At 43.5% G+C, this 17,518-nt stretch overlaps 1 protein-coding gene across 1 annotated transcript; it reads left to right on the top strand.

Moving 5' to 3' along the window:
• Positions 1 to 7,296: 7,296 nt before the first annotated feature.
• On the top strand, positions 7,297 to 17,252 carry IQCJ (IQ motif containing J). The gene is made up of 5 exons (XM_065670376.1): positions 7,297 to 7,377; positions 10,278 to 10,342; positions 12,722 to 12,802; positions 15,881 to 16,031; positions 16,542 to 17,252. Exons 1-5 carry the CDS (start codon positions 7,297 to 7,299, stop codon positions 16,596 to 16,598), a joined length of 435 nt encoding a protein of 144 aa, XP_065526448.1. The 3' UTR covers positions 16,599 to 17,252.
• The last annotated feature ends 266 nt before the right edge of the window (positions 17,253 to 17,518 follow it).

The raw sequence follows: 17,518 nt of genomic DNA, 5'->3' as shown, positions 1-17,518 counted from the left end.
GCAGTGCTCATGGGTGGTCAGCTGTGGTGGGCTTTGGCCCTGTAGCCTCCATGGCTCTTCCAGCACTGGACATGCCCCGTTGTGGCTACCTTTGCTATCCACAGCTTTCAGGGAAGGCCAGTTGCTCTAACAGTTTGTGTGGTGGTATTTGGCATGTCAAAATGGTTGTGTTTCATTCCAAATGGAAACCTGCTTTTGAAAGGAAAAGAAATCAGTGTTTCCTACAGCATGCTGGTTGCTGTCTTCACCAGCTCTAGCTCTCTGGTAGGCTGTCGCTGTAGTAAAGGCAACGTGTAACGGACAACATGGAACACATTCTCCACTTCGCTCAAGCTGTGGTGATTTACACCAGGTTTTGCACTGTTACATCAGGTCCCACACAAATGGTATTAAAATCCTAGATACAGTTATAGAATCTCCTGACACCATGACCCATTTAGTGCCTGCTGCCACTTACAGGGAAGCTGTCATATCTGACTTCAAAATTTTCTGTATTTCAGCAAGAAATTGGCTTTCTTGCCACAGACTTGAATTCCTCTGGGTTGGGGGAAGAGGAAGGGTGTCCCTTGGACTATAATCTATGAAACACCTCTTTGCTACGTTTCCTATTGCACTTGTGTTCCAGACCTTTCCTGCGGGGTTCAGACTGGCTGTATTTTCAGAAGCACTTTGGCAGCAGCGATGCCAAGATGTCAATAGGCTTCATTCTCTCTAGTTGGTTTTCTTGGCAAAAGTTAAAAGCTTGTGCATTTTGAGGCAGAAGTGGTACTGTTGAAAGCCCTGACCACAGTGACAGCATCAGAAAGAACAGGCTTTTTAAAAGTAATCCAGCTTTTTTTAAATGGTATTCATCCTTGTGCAAGGTTTCCAGAGCTGCTGTAACCATGAAATAATGCTCTGTAACCACAGTGCGATAGATTACTCTTCCTGAGGACAGTGTTGAAGGAAGGAATAGTGCAATAGATTACTCTTCCTGAGGGCAATGTTGAAGGAAGGAAAAGAAAACAATTTATTAATGTCACAGAAAGTGGAGAAGATCTCAACAGGTCGTCCTGTAAGTGCTCCCGTCCCCTGGGAGATATCACCATTGATATGCATTTCCCTTCTGGCCATTTACACCCACTTATGAGAGAAATTAATGTATCAGCTGTCCTGGGCATCCTTATGTAGCCAAAACCATAGCAAAGGGATTACACACAAGCTTAGTTCAAATATATGAAGGCCAAGACTTTCTGGTTTTGTTCCTTATGCTGGGCTTACATTTAGTCAATGAAATTTTGCATTGAGTCTTATCTTGATAAAATGATGAGTGAGAAGAGAGCAATGTCATGATTTACAAGATTGGGAAGAGAAACAATTAGATATTATGCCCGTAGGTATAAAAAGGGAGGAAGGGCTTTACATGAAGCAAATAAAAATATTTCTAATTCATCTATTTAGTGATGGAAGTGTCCTGCGAAATACGAGGCATATGCATCCCATGGGAATTTCAAACACTAATGAGTAAAGCTCTGAGAAATGATGCAGTGAGGAATTTACCTTTGGCAGACCATTAAACCCACTGCTCTAATAAAGCTTTTCTTTCTCTGCCTTGTTAGCTTTTCAGTGAAAGAACAAAGGGCTATACCTACAACCCGGCAATGGGTTCCAGCTTCTGAAACCCAAGCTAGCCCCAGGTGGGAGGTGGGGCTGTGCTGCTGCTGGATTTGCAGGCAGGACTGATGTGGGTGACTCAGCTACCAGTTGTGTGGGGCACACCTTGTGCTGAATGGCACAGGATGCAAAAGGCAGGCAGCAATCCAGGAACTATCAGAAGTGCTGGGAAATTCGTGCTGCCCCCTCCCTGTCCCCGTGTCCGTCCGTCCGTCTGTCCCGTCCCCCCCCCCGCCTTTTTTTTTCTTCTCTCTGTGAGGCAGTTTGAATGGGGCTTTGAGCAACCTGGTCTAGTGGAAGGTGTCCCTGCCTGTGGCAGGAAACTTCTAACTACATGATCCTTAAGGTCCCTTCCAACACAAATTGTTCTTTGATTCTATGGCAGTGTTACAGGAACTGATTCACATGATCCCAAAAGTGCACCCCTAGCTCCATCTTGAACTCCTATGAAAACCTTAGGAGTTAATCTGAAAACCCAAATCAGCACAGAGTACTTGGTTGAGAAGTTGCTTAGCCAGAGGGGACTTTGGAGTGCTAGTGTTTTACATGATGCTGCACTGCCATGTGTGTGTGGACCTACAGCAGATGTATGCATATAGATATGCACTACATGTGAAGGATGGGGATAAAAAACAATGGTACAACCGTAAAAAAGTATAAAATGGTACAACAGATTTCTAAACACTCCAAACTGAGCAAGAAAGAAGCCACAAAAGACTTGTCAATGGAGTTGCATTGTAAGGAGTACCTTAGGGGACTTCTGCAAAATTAGACCCTATTCTGTGAATATGTGAGATATTAGCTAGTAAACTTACAAGAAACTTGTTTTTGAAAAAAAATCCCTAAGGCTTGGCCTGTGCTGGAGAACAGTGGAAAGCAATGTAATCCTTCTTGGAGAACAACCTAAACTGTAGCAATTGGGCAGTACAAGCATAACTTTGATTCTCAATAAACTAAGAAAATGCATATTAAATGAAGTATCTCTTCAGTATCCAGAATAATGGAAACATGACCAATAAACTGTGGGAGTTAATTGCCTAATGGCTACTGTGCTCCGTTTATCAGCTAGATCCTCAGAAACCTTGCTGCAGCATCAGAGCATGCTTGTTTGTGCTGAACAGCCATGATGCTTAATGCTCACCCCAGTGGCACTCTGATTAGTGGTAGCCTTTTTCCACCCCGAAATGTTTTAGAGATGCTTGCCCTTTGTTTCTGCCTCTCAGCCTAATTTTCTGTTCAGTGTGACACACTCTTTCCTTGAGCAGTCCTCGGGTTTTGGTTGACACCTCCTTTGGTGTGTTTGGAAAGACAAGTGCATGGACAAAGCCTACACACACCCTATGCTCACCAGGAGAAAAGTTTGTAATCACAGAATCACAGAATCCCAAGGGTTGGAAGGGACCTAAAAAGATCATCTAGTCCAACCCCCCTGCAAGAGCAGGGTAACCTACAGTACATCACACAGGAACTTGTCCAGGCGGGCCTTGAATATCTCCAGTGTAGGAGACTCCACAACCCCCCTGGGCAACCTGTTCCAGTGCTCTGTCACTCTTACAGTAAAGAAGTTCTTCCTGATGTTAACGTGGAACTTCCTATGTTCCAGTTTACACCCATTGCCCCTTGTCCTATCACTGGATATCACTGAAAAAAGCCTAGCTCCATCATCCTGACACCTACCCTTCACATATTTGTAAACATTGATGAGGTCACCCCTCAGTCTCCTCTTCTCCAAGCTAAAGAGACCCAGCTCCCTCAGCCTCTCCTCATAAGGGAGATGTTCCACTCCCTTAATCATCTTTGTGGCTCTGCGCTGGACTCCTTCAAGCAATTCCCTGTCCTTCTTGAACAGAGGGGCCCAGAACTGGACGCAATATTCCAGATGCGGCCTCACCAAGGCTGAGTAGAGGGGGAGGAGAACCTCTCTTGACCTACTAACCACTCCCTTTCTAATGCACCCTAAGATGCCATTTGCCTTCTTGGCCGCAAGAGCACATTGCTGGCTCATGGTCATCCTCCTATCCACCAGGACCCCCAGGTCCCTTTCCCCTTCGCTACTTTCCAGCAGGTCAACCCCCAACCTGTACTGGTACATGGGGTTGTTCTTCCCCAGATGCAAGACTCTACACTTGCCCTTGTTAAATTTCATCAAGTTTCTCCCCGCCCAACTCTCCAGCCTGTCCAGGTCTCGCTGAATGGCAGCACAGTCCTCTGGTGTGTCAGCCACTCCTCCCAGTTTTGTGTCATCAGCAAACTTGCTGAGGGTGCACTCAGTTCCCTCATCCAGGTCATTGATGAAAATATTAAACAGCACCGGTCCCAGCACCGACCCCTGAGGAACTCCACTAGTCACAGACCTCCAGCTAGATTCTGCGCCATTGACCACAACTCTCTGCCTTCTTCCTTTCAACCAGTTCTCGATCCACCTCACTACTTGATCGTCAAGCCCACACTTCCTCAGCTTATCTATGAGGATGCTGTGGGAGACAGTATCAAATGCCTTACTGAAATCAAGAAAAACCACATCTACCGCTCTACCATCATCCCTCCACCTAGTCACTTCCTCATAGAAGGCTATAAGGTTGGTCATACATGACTTCCCCCTCATAAAACCATGTTGGCTGTTCTTAATGACCCCCTCATCCTTGATATGCCTAGTGATGGAGTCAAGAATAAGTTGTTCCATCATCTTTCCAGGGATGGAGGTAAGGCTGACCGGTCAGAGGGTCTGTGGTCCCCCTACAGTGAAGGTGAACCATGAAAGGAAAATACAGACAGTATTTCATTGAAGAGCAATGGAAGAGCCTGTAGCTGTTTGTTATTAATTTGTAGTTAACAACCACATTTTATTATTTTACTTAATCAAGATCAGAGTCTTAATGCAGAAGCAAAAAATAAGCGCTGTTCGCTTCCTTGAAGATATTGTGACCCAAACAGACTACATGCAAACAAGAAAGGAGGTGGAAAGATCTATGGTGCCATCAGAGGTCAGTGGCAGGCTAGAATACAGGTTCCAACCTGAATGTCCATGCTGTGTCTCCCTGGTTTAATGAGACTAATTCATATTTTGTTTGTGATTTGTATTTTGTTTCTAAATCTGAATGTGAAACTTGTTTAAGTAGGTTTAGGTAACTCTATGGATGGCATAATTTTTGTAAAGTGATCTGGCAAATGGCTCTGACAGCTGTGGATTGCAAAGTCCCTGTAGCTATGTTAATCTTCTGCAGTTAATGTACTTTTCTTGAACATTCATTGTTGAAGTGTTGAAGGTCTCTGTTGGGTTGCCAGAGCAAATAAAATAGGACCTTTCGCCTCCCAATATACAAAATCCACTATCAGCTGATGTGTCTTTCTGTTCCAAAATATGAAGCAGTTGTTACCATCAGAGATTTAATTACCAACTTCATGGAATGCTCAGTGTATTTGGGGCACAGCATTAGCTTTTAAGTTCCAGCCCCTGAAATGAGATGCTGAATGTTCTACACATCCCTGAGATAGTAATTAATGCAGATGGTCTCATGTCTGCCCAAAACTGGGCTCCTTGTACCTCTGATGTACCACCATGTCAGGCACACAGATGTCACTGGAGATGTTCCTTTGGGAACAGCCCCCACTGTTGACTACTGAGAGAGAATGGGAGCTTTAAGGGTTGCTCGAATAATCCAGTATGTTTCCCACTGGAGCAGCACCTCCATGCCAGTATGATGGGTGCCCAAAGTAGTAGTGCGTAAAAGCCTTCACTGTAAAGGATCCTGAACTTTCTATTCTCTTTAGACGCTTTGTATCTTGTTAAAAGGCTTAATTAACACACTGCTTGACAGGTCTTGTCAGACTGAAATGCTGACTCTACCTCATTTAATACAGAGGCCATGGTCTTCCTGGGGAGAACTGGGCAAAACATAAATGAAAATAAATAAAATGAATATGAAAAAATATAAAATTAATAAACCCCAAGATGTTTCCTGGCTACACAAAGAGTGTGTGAGGGAATTATTTGCTAAATGGGAAACAAAGTCTTAAATATATGGGTAACAGTAACAGCAAACAAGGGAGGAAGCAGCTCAGAACAGCATTGGCAATGCACTGTTTTCAGTAACCACAAGCAGTTGGGATGTTTGGAAAGCGGCTGAGGCTGCTGCTTCTGTGCTGGAATATGAATGGCACATGGATCAGAGCTGGTCCTAAAGGTGATTAAGCACTGCATGCGCTGTCCCCAGATGGGCATGGTAGACTAGGTGAGGTGAGCAGCAGCAGGGAGAACTTCATTATCTCTGATCACCACAGGATTGGAAAATGGCAGGAGGTGAGAAAGTTAAAGCCTATAAATTGGCTTCCTAATAGGTGACAGAAAGAGGCATCAGGTGGCTTTGATCAGAGGATGGATCCTGCACAGCTTCTGGCCTTCGTGGCAGAAGGCACTGCGGTGTTTCTGGCTTCAGACTGCCTTCAGCTGTGCTTGTCCTAGCCATGACATCACTTCAGAAGTGGTGCTGGGAAAGGAATGATTGGGCTTGCACATGCTTGTGTTAGTGCAACAGAGAAGAACTTGTACATTTGTCTTTAAATGCAGTGGCTCTGGAATGATAAGACAGACTAGCATGTTCACTGGCAGGAGCAGCTGTGGAAGCTTCAGTGATCCACATTGATATTCTCATATTAAAGCTTTTGGCTCTAGCTCCCTCCCTGCACAGCACCGGCAGACTGGTGAGACATAGTTCTTCTTCAAGGCAGCAGTTGGGCTGTGCTCTTCCTTCCTGCGTCTTACCCAGGTGCTGTCAGGCAGTGCTCATGCTCCAGCCTTTTTCCAGTATCCTCCCTGTGCTCACTAGCACCTCACAGCCAAAAATGAAGGGTGCATCCTGCTCTGATGGCGCAAAAGCAGCCGTGCTGCTCCAGTGTAGGGTTTCTCTGGTCACTGTGGCCTTTCAATGTCAGGAAGTTCTCAAATAGGCATCATGGTGTTTCATCAAGTGACTTGGAAGTAGGGAGAGGACAAAATGCACGTGATTGGAAGTTTTTCTGCATAAGAGAAATCCACCATTCAAAAAAATTTCAAATGAAATTTGGAAGAGCACCAATGAAAGAGAGAACTACCCAAAACAGCTGGGGGAAACCTTTTTTACTCCAGTCTTTGGGCTGTGGTTCTACTGAAATCAGAACTTTCTCTTCCCATCTCCATTCTCTGGCCTCTTGGGAAGCACTATTGTATATTCAGCAGCAGGAGACAGACTTCTTAGGCAGAGATACTCAAACAATAGCACGCATGTCCGAAAAGGATTTTGAAAATTAATTTTGAATATGTGTTCACTGCCTTGATTTCTCTGTGCTAGTCTAAGCCCACGGGTTTAAATAGCTCCACAGACCTGAATGGGTACCTGAATGGTATAGCAACAAAAAAAGAATCATTGCCTGGTACTGGAGGTAAATATTTATCTAGGTGTGGTTTAATGTCTGCAGATTTCTTTCCTTAGAATTTGTGTTAATAACTGGTTTTTAAGACAGGCTTCTTCAAAGGGAATTTAGAGACTAATGCATCTGGTTTGTCTTGGATTTCTGCTCCTCTGCCTGCCTTGATGACCCTGTATCTGCTGGTATCATCTCTGTGGCTGGTCAAACGGGAGGTGACATTCCATTACAAGCCCAGATATGGACCAAGCAAAAGTCTACAGAGATCTCTTGGTCCCTCAATTGGAAAAAAAGACCCTGAAAATTGCTGAAGACAGCTGGGTGAGGTTGCTAAATCTGAGCTATGTGTGCTTGCACTGGCCATGCACATACAGAACCTGTCCTTGGGCTGCATGGAGCCAAGCAGCTGATTTGCAGAGGAATAAGGCAGAGGGACCCAAAATCTTTTTTCTCTAAATACTGACAGCAAAGCCAAGCAGGCTTTTATAATGTATGGACCACACTGGGAGCCAGCTCAGTGCAGCTCAAGACAGATCTTTTACTCAGGCTTTTCCCTGGTGAGACCCTACAGATTTGAGCCCCTTGGCCTCTTCTGTCCCACAGGGTTACAGGGTTTCCTGACAATAGTTAAGTCATTGCAATGGTTTCCTGAAAGTACAGATATACAGGCTGAAAAATAATGCATAAGTAGAATGCACCCTTTAAAGACTAGAAAAGCACGTTAGTTTGGTTTTAACACTGTTCTTGCACTTCAACCTTTCATTGTTTGGTTTTTTTTCCTGAAGTATCTATATGTGTCTGTAGCTACCTGATTGCTATTAATGTCTGTATTTGAAGCACATGAAGTAGGAAAACAAAAACTGCAGTAAGTTTTACGATATGTTTGCATTATAACTGGGTTTGTAGAGGCATTGTAATTCATCATGTGTTCCAACAGAAGTATGGATCCCTTCCAATTTAATTTTCCGAAGTTGGAGTTTGCAGCTGGGTCACTCCTGGTGTAGTCTGGGAGGTGCATCTCTTATGGCTGTGGGTTGGAAGAGCAGCATCGCGGCTGTCACTGCCACCCATCAGTTACCATGCTGGGGGCTGAGGGCTGAGCATTCAAATCACTTTCTGTGGGTGCAGCAGCATAGCTAGCTTCATAAATTTTGTTGCAAGGAGCAATAATCAATACTTCATGGTTAATGACGCAAAACTGAAATTAGTATAGATTTTATGTCTCCTTCTCTCCTCAGTTATGCAAACATTGCTATGCCCCTTCTGTAGTTGCCTTATATTAGGGCTTTTATAAAACTGTCCGGTGATGTTTAATTGAAAGACTGAATAGTCAAAAATGTCACAACCAATTTTAGTGTGTTTACTTTTTGCTGCTGTTCAGTCTTCACCCTGAGGTTAATAGAAAATGATGTCAAACACAAGAAATGATTTATGTAAGTCATGCAGGTTTTGTCACCCTGAGTTATACTGCAAATTGTTTTCACATTCTAAATTCCTGTACACAGCTCTGGAGTATGCTGAAAAAATGACCAGCCGAATAATGAGAGAAGAAAAAGTTATTTTCTACAATAAACTGTGTTTCAAGGAAAACAATTTTGGAAGTTGCTTGGTTTTAATATGCAGGAAGAGGATGTTCCCCAGAGCAGATAACAAAAAAAGGAAAGCAAAACTAAAAAGAAGTTTCAGGAGTGGATCATTTCCAGTGGCTGATGAGCAGTAGGCAGCAGCCAGGCCTCCCAAATCATGTGCAGTGCTTTATCAGCTGCAGTGTGTCCACAAAATGGTGCTGCGATGGAGACCGAGAGGGGCAAAGACTGGGGAAAACTCTAACTTGTCATCTTGACAAATCTAGTTTATACATAAAATATATTTTGCAGTAATAGTCCTTCCAAGGCTGGGAGGAAATGAAAGCTGTATTAGGAATAAATCAGCTACCAACTGTGATCTTGTTTCATGTCAAACAGGGCTGAATCCTCTACAGGATTAAAAAGCGCCAAGTAAAATTTCTCTGTTTCACAAAATCGGCTTTAATTGGGAAAGCAGAAAGGAGAGCTAGCAGAAGGGAGGTCTGTTGTGCTCCTGGAGGCAGCAGCAGTTTTATTGGAAACAAAAAACTTTGATTTATCCCCGGGTCAGATAAGATATAGAAGAGGAGAATATCCTTGTTTTGCCTTTCTAATGTTAGCTTTTCCGGAAATCCTGTACCTGTACACAAGGTAGGTATTAAGTAAATTATCCTCCTTCCTCACTCTCAGTAGCTTTTGCTTTTACATTTGATTCCCAACTTAATGAGCTGTAAGAAGTGAGTTAACATCTTTGTGTTTTGCATAGACTTCTCATCTTTCAGCATTGCTTAATTATCAAACAGTTGATGCATAAACACAAACCTGAAGGCACATCCCTGCATCTCGAGGTGGTGATGCTCTTTGTATTGCATCATAGGGATGCACTCTGGAGGATTCAGTGTTTGCTTCTCAGCCCAGCTTTAGGGAGACTGGGCATGTGTGCTCTGCACATGCATGTCCCATGCATTCCAGGGCACTCTGTGGGACTGTGCGCTGCAAGGGAACGGAAAGCTCAGCCCAGGAATTGCATCTCCTGGATCATGCACTTCATCGCAACCAGGTTCTCACTTATGCATCAGCTCCCACCCCTTCTGAACAGTAAAACTTTGCCAGTCAGATACGATTTATTTCTTAAAGCCAAATCTCTGCGCTGATTTTTCTCAGAACATTAGCATGGGAATCCCAGCTATGCATCTGCAGTTAAATTTGCGACATCTCTGCTATTGAAACTGGATCTGATGCAAATATCCTGGTAAAGGCATCAGGCTGTAAATCTCAGCCAGTGACTCTCTTAATTATGAGACTGAATGCTGTTTGATTGCCTGAAAGTATGAGCTGATGCTCTCTTCTTACCAAGACCATCTTCTATCAAATCAAAGCAGCTGCGCACCTAAGACATGAAAGAATGGTTTCCTCTTTTGCTCTGCCTATTGGTTTTTTAGGTCTTATATTTTTTTCAGACTTGTGCAGGACATATTGATAAATATATTGGTTTCTTTGTAATTATTTTGGATATCTATTTTTGAAAGCAACCCCATAGACATGAACTGTTTTGTTTGGTGGTTGATTCACAATGTTTTGAGGTTGAGAGGGAATCTTCAATGTCAACCAAGGATTTCCCATAAGCGCATTGAAATGTTTTTTCTCTCCTTGTAGGAAGAACTCAAAAGGCTCCAGCACACCTTGGGACAGGTCAATGATGGCAAAGACTCGCTTCAAAGGTAAATGTGTCATTCAAAGGTAAAAAGGGTCATTGCTAGGCCACTTTCCATCATCTTTGGTAAGTCGTGGGAAATGGGCGAGGTGCCTGAGGATTGGCGGATGGCAAAGGTCACACCAATCTATAAGAAGGGCAAGAAGGAGGACCCAGGTAATTATAGACCGGTCAGCCTTACCTCCATCCCTGGAAAGGTGATGGAACAACTTATTCTTGACTCCATCACTAGGCATATCAAGGATGAGGGGGTCATTAAGAACAGCCAACATGGTTTTATGAGGGGGAAGTCATGTATGACCAACCTTATAGCCTTCTACGAGGAAGTGACTAGGTGGAGGGATGATGGTAGAGCGGTAGATGTAGTTTTTCTTGATTTCAGTAAGGCATTTGATACTGTCTCCCACAGCATCCTCATAGATAAGCTAAGGAAGTGTGGGCTTGACGATCAAGTAGTGAGGTGGATCGAGAACTGGTTGAAAGGAAGAAGGCAGAGAGTTGTGGTCAATGGCGCAGAATCTAGCTGGAGGTCTGTGACTAGTGGAGTTCCTCAGGGGTCGGTGCTGGGACCGGTGCTGTTTAATATTTTCATCAATGACCTGGATGAGGGAACTGAGTGCACCCTCAGCAAGTTCGCTGATGACACAAAACTGGGAGGAGTGGCTGACACACCAGAGGACTGTGCTGCCATTCAGCGAGACCTGGACAGGCTGGAGAGTTGGGCGGGGAGAAACTTGATGAAATTTAACAAGGGCAAGTGTAGAGTCTTGCATCTGGGGAAGAACAACCCCATGTACCAGTACAGGTTGGGGGTTGACCTGCTGGAAAGTAGTGAAGGGGAAAGGGACCTGGGGGTCCTGGTGGATAGGAGGATGACCATGAGCCAGCACTGTGTTCTTGTGGCCAAGAAGGCAAATGGCATCTTAGGGTGCATTAGAAAGGGAGTGGTTAGTAGGTCAAGAGAGGTTCTCCTCCCCCTCTACTCAGCCTTGGTGAGGCCGCATCTGGAATATTGCGTCCAGTTCTGGGCCCCTCTGTTCAAGAAGGACAGGGAATTGCTTGAAGGAGTCCAGCGCAGAGCCACAAAGACGACTAAGGGAGTGGAACATCTCCCTTATGAGGAGAGGCTGAGGGAGCTGGGTCTCTTTAGCTTGGAGAAGAGGAGACTGAGGGGTGACCTCATCAATGTTTACAAATATGTAAAGGGTAGGTGTCAGGATGATGGAGCTAGGCTTTTTTCAGTGATATCCAGTGATAGGACAAGGGGCAATGGGTGTAAACTGGAACATAGGAAGTTCCACGTTAACATCAGGAAGAACTTCTTTACTGTAAGAGTGACAGAGCACTGGAACAGGTTGCCCAGGGGGGTTGTGGAGTCTCCTACACTGGAGATATTCAAGGCCCGCCTGGACAAGTTCCTGTGTGATGTACTGTAGGTTACCCTGCTCTTGCAGGGGGGTTGGACTAGATGATCTTTTTAGGTCCCTTCCAACCCTTGGGATTCTGTGATTCTGTGTGATTTCTGCACTATATCACACACGATAAAGTGAAAAGGCTTTTTTCGAAGGCAACAAGCCTTTTATGAGGGACAGTCTCTTTGTTGTAGAAAATGTTTTTTCACTTAGTAATACACTAACCAGTCCAGATTTTGCATCTCTCCCCATAAATAATTCTTATTTTTAGTTACAGGAGGATAATTTCTGAAAACTGCTGCTGATTGAATGATGTAATTAGTGCCCAGTAAAGTCTCAAAAAACTCCACAGGTTGGGGTCTAATCTTACAAATTTTCATGCGAAGACCTTTCATTCATGTTGCTAGTCCCATCCAAAGCAGTGTCCCAAGATGTTTGATTTTGATCTTCTAGCATTTTGAAATTGCTTTCTCAAAGCAATTGGTTTGCAGCACCAATTCCTTGATCATGATTTATTACAAAGAATTTTTTCTTCATATTCCTGTATGGCTTTTGCTGATGTAATTCATTTGCTACCAGCATTACCATTGTTACTTTCCATTTGACTCTCCAGCTTTTCAAATGTAGCCCCAGGGATGAAAGTTAATTTAGCACGAATATCTATTATATTTGCCAGTGGGGTTTTTATTTGCAGCAGTTTCTTTGCTGGGTGTGTCTGTCTCTGGAGCTGTGGCATCTGGAAGGTTTAGTGCAAGGACTTGGGAAGACTCTGATCTGGAAACTGGATCCAAATTCGTACTTTTTGTTAACAGTCAAATGGGGCTGGACACAGGAACCCAAATGCCTTCCTCTGAAGACAGCAACACCTTATAATAAGCAGCTCTTACATGCTCTTGTCAAAATTTCAGCATTAATTCACAGCGATTACAAAAATATCACGCTGAGACACTTCAAACTCCTTTTCTTTTTCATAGCCATCACCTCGCCATGGATGAAGAAAATAATATTGAAAAATATCATATCAACTTACAGCCCTTGGAATCAAAAGTGAAAATGTAAGTAATGAAGAATATCATTTCTGCCTTTGAATGCAGCAGAGTTTGTCTGATTCTTGAACTGCAGAATTGAGACTGAACCCATTATGGACTTCTTCATAACTTTAAGTTTAAAAAAGCCTCAATTTAGCAATTTAACTAAGCTCTTGCTTACCTTTAAGTAAGTGAATATTCTCTTTGAACTGAGTTTCAAATGCTAAACTTCCGTGTTGCACTAATTTTGTGATTTCCTCTGTGAAACTAAAGAATATTTGAGAATCTGCTAGATTTTTCATATATACAGAAAACATCCGGGGGGGGGGGGGGGGGGGGGGGGGAGAACTATAGCAGAAGCAAATAGGAGTCTTTTCAGTAGTAGTATTCACATCTAACATGAAGCTTAGTTAGAGTTCCCCAGGCAGCTCATGGGACTCCTCTGCAAGAAGCAGTCTTTGGTCTGCATGGGGATAGAGGTGTAAGTCTGAGGGACCCAAGCTTCCAGGCTGGGGGGTGCCCCATAGCTATATGTCAGTAAGAAATCTGGAGGTTTTTGCTGGAAAGTGAGGCAGTTGGTAGCACTCAGCCAAGGCATATGCATGACACCTAGCTGCATCACCTGGAAGGAAAAGTATCACTCTGTTCTGGTAATGAACTCCACAACTTCCAAATGCAATAATTTTAGTCTTTGTAATACATTTCCCACATGTTGTATAGTTTACCATGGGGTCAATTATTCTAAAAGGCTTGATTGTGCTGTAACAGAACAGGTGGTAATACGGGGGATATAACTTAAAACTTACCCATTTCTGTCAGAGCAGAGGACTCCTCTTTGCACCTTTTCCAGCATTGCTCCTCCAGCAGGTGCTAGTTCCATTCAGTAGGCACAAACTCTGCAACAATATGTTCCCCATGGACTTCCCAGCAGACAGAGAAAGCTTAAAATGACTCCATTTTCATAAAAAAATATGAACATCTTTATGCTGAAGCCCCCAACTACTTGGGAGCTAAAATGGCAAAGTTTTGTGACACCAGGCACAGCTTTACACAGAGTTATATGCATTGCGATACTACACACTGAATTTCACTTTCAGTTGAAAAGCTACAGCTAACTCACTACTACAGGACATTAAAATATTAATGCTATATTAAAATATTAAAAAGACATGAAGCTTCAAATTAAAATCCAGCCAGTGTCTTTCAGTCATGCAGCCAGACAAAAGAACAAATTTTCAGAGAGCTTTCTAGAAGAGTAGTTATGACTTAACCTCAGTATGTTCCCAAGCTTTAAAATAGGAAGTACATGTAAACATAAATGTGTAAATACTACTTGTCCGTATTATGCAGTAAACCTTGAAACCGAAACAATGCAAAGTGTAAATACTTGAGCTGTGAAGATGTGGGGGTTATTAAGCAAAATTAATTTACTGAAAGCTTCTTCATTGGCACTCACACTTGGGAGCTCTGGTAGATATTTCTGTCCTTTTTGAGGCTGTTGTATGAAAACAACACAGGCCTTAACCTACCTGACTGGCTCGGAAGTGCGACCATCCTGGTGAGGTTTTAACAATATAGTTTTGTTTCGAATATGGTATTGTCCTAAAAAAATAACAAAATACATATATGTGACTTCCTTAACCTTGGGGTGTTCAAAATGTCTATGTGCATTGGGAGCGTTGCTCCCTGACCAGTAAAATTGCATGCCAAGAGGCACTTCCCACTCCCTGGAGCTCCCGGTGCTGTAGGCAGTCAATGAGAAGTTGTAGGTGTGCTGGTGTTGACCCTCCTCCTCCTGCAAAGCCAAGAATTTGGACATGCCAGTGTCAAATGCCTTTTCAGCAGTGTCTGGATACTAAATGTTTTTCTGGCTTATGGAGATGGCCATATGACAGATATGACAGCTGTTAAATAGGCAATAGAAAGGGGAAAAAAAGGGATTCTTAAGGCAATGTAAATCTGTGCCAAACGCTTTGGACCCTTTGGTTTGAACCATACCATACATGGTGAGGTTCCTTCAGGAAGGAGCACTGTCCTGGGTGCAGGAACTGTGGGTGGTAGCAGGGACAGGCTGGTTTTGGGCATGGAAGCCCTACCGGGGAGCATCGCAGCAGCAAGAATGGGTGCCAAGCCCCTTGGGAGCAGGCAGGATGGAAGAACACTGGCTCCCACCTGCTCCCTGCAGAGCCGCCCAGACAAGAGCTTTGCACCACCTGCTAGTCTGAGAACAGCTTAAGCAAAGGCCAGGGTACTGTAGCTGATTAACAGACACACTGAAGGCTTTACTGACTTGATATCACCCTGAATAAACTCTCAATTACTACAAAATCCTGACGAGATCTCTTTCTAGCTCATTGCACTGCGCTGCAGCTGAGCCTCAGGTCAGATTTTAGCACAGCTTTTCTGCAGAATTCACAGAACACCCACACGCTTTGTGTCAATGCCATTACTATTGTAAACGCAGTTTTAATTCCCAGCACCAGTCACTGGTCTCCCTGGCACCTCCAGAAAGGCACGGGTGGTCCAGCACTGCCACCTGGTGAGAGCCACCCTGCTTTACTCTAAATCGCCAGATGCTGGCTGGCACAGAAAACAGAATTTGTTTATGGAACTTCACACCAGATTTTAGAAATCTGGTCAGTTTCGAGTTCAGAAGCAGAGATCCTATCACAGTTCCCAAATGTTTCTTTGGAGGAGATTTTAAAGGATGTTGTTCTGGCTCTGAATTTCCAACCATATCTGCATTTGTAAACTGAAAGCTGATATAAGATGCCAAAGGCTGTTCATTCTTTTAAAGATAAATGCAAAATTGTGTTTGCAAGATGTAAGAGGTTTGCTGAGTTATGTGCAGTTTCAAATTTAAATCACTCCTGTAGGTTTAGGGATCTGAAATAAGGAATTACTTCTACTACCTCAAGTTATACTAGTAGTGATTAGTATAAGACCTATGGAGGGTAGTTATATGCGATCATTACACAAATCAAAAACCAAAGCGCAGAAAGAAAAAAAAAGAGAGAAAACCACCCAAGCCCACCTCTTCAGTCAAGAATATTTATTTTACGTCCTTTTTGTGGCTGCACCCCTCTGCCTCGGTGTCTGCCTCAGCATCCAGCGAGCATGGCGTGAGTACCTGCAGCGCCAGGACCTGTCACACCACGAGCAGTTGGACAAGCGCAGTCCCTCTCCATCGTCCCTCTCCTCTGACAAGATGAGCAGGTCCATCAGCATGAACACCTTTTCCGACAGCAGCACACCGGTGAGTACAGCAATTGGGCCCATTTTTCCTATTTGTTGCTTTTCATTGGGCTCCTTTCTAGAACTTTGAATGAATGAAGGTGAAATTATGGGCTAATCATGAAAGAGACTTTCAGGGGAGTAGTAGTGGCTCAAAAAACCTTGCAAATAGATGTGCCTCTTGTAAGTACAGTTGAACGTGTGACTGGGCATGTTAGACCTGGATCTCAGCAGATATTAACAATGGTTTTGATGGGAAAAAGGTGTTTCCAAATGGTGGTGTGTTCTTCTGCAGAAAGCAGGGATCTTCACATGTGTTTAGCACTTTGTGTTCTCCAAAAACCTACATTGTGGTGATTTTCCTACAAATAAATATTGTTTGTGTTGTTTTTGTTTGGTTTTGCTTGGGGTTTTTGGTGTTTTGTGGTTGGTTGGTTGGTGTTTTGTGGTTGGTTGGTTGTTTTTTTTCCCCTAAAAGAGACTTAAAGAAGTTGATCTAGAGATTAAAAATTAAAATTGGTTTTGAAATAAGTATTTGTGCTACCTTGCAGACTGGGTGACCAGTGGCTGGAGGCTGAACTTCTTTTGATGAGACTCAAAACTAGAAACCCAAGTATACAGCCTGTTTTTTGAAAACAAGTGGTTCTGTGACTGTCTCTGGAGTGGGATCTTTCAGGTCAACAAATCAGCAGATATAGAGTCTATAAATATTGCTTTCAACTTTGTGACAATATATCAGGTTTGAGGGAACTGTAGACTAGAGCACGTGAAATAGTTCAATAGTTTAAAGAAAGTACATGAGATGGAAATTGCCACAGTTAAACAGAAGCTGGACTGAGATGTGCAGGGAGAGGTACAAACACGTCGTTTGAATCCCTGATAGGAGTGTGTATTGCTCAGCTACAGGAAGCTCTGTTGCCAGGCATAGGACAGCATTTGGTAGCTTCTGAAGTCACCACAAGCATCTAGAAATCACTGATAGTGGGTTTCTTCAAGTAGGTGGAGCTGCTATGCAAGGAAGAGATGTTTGTTGGTTTAACTGCCTTCAGTTGCAACATTGGAGCAATGCCACTGAATGTGAAACACAACACAGGCTCACAGATCCAACAGAGCTTTTTTGTTCAAAGAACCCTGGTCTTGCACTTATGGAGACATTTTGACTCTTTCCTCCATTCAACTGCTTTTTTTTGTGACACTGTGGTTAGGCAGGCTGCATTAGATTGGGCAACATTAATAAAATATTACTGAGAGTGCACCGTGTTATTTTCAGATGCCTTCCTTGAGTTCAGAGCTGGCGACCAGAATGATAAACTGGGTTCTGGTATTGGGTTATACACTCGTGGTCTCATGTATTAAATGAATTAGGTTCCTCTAACGAGCAATATAAACTTGGATATAATTTTTTATCTGCTGCTGGTATTTGCCGTACGGGAGAGCTAGGCCAGCAGCTTGGCCACCACAAGAGGTCCCTCGTACCCTGCGCAGAGTCTCCCGGATGCTCTCAGAGGT

This window comes from Lathamus discolor, chromosome 3, assembly GCF_037157495.1.
Source record: "Lathamus discolor isolate bLatDis1 chromosome 3, bLatDis1.hap1, whole genome shotgun sequence".
Classification (NCBI taxonomy): domain Eukaryota; kingdom Metazoa; phylum Chordata; class Aves; order Psittaciformes; family Psittacidae; genus Lathamus; species Lathamus discolor.
The sequence above is the reverse complement of the archived record's forward strand: the minus strand, read 5'-3'. Positions and strand labels throughout refer to the sequence as shown.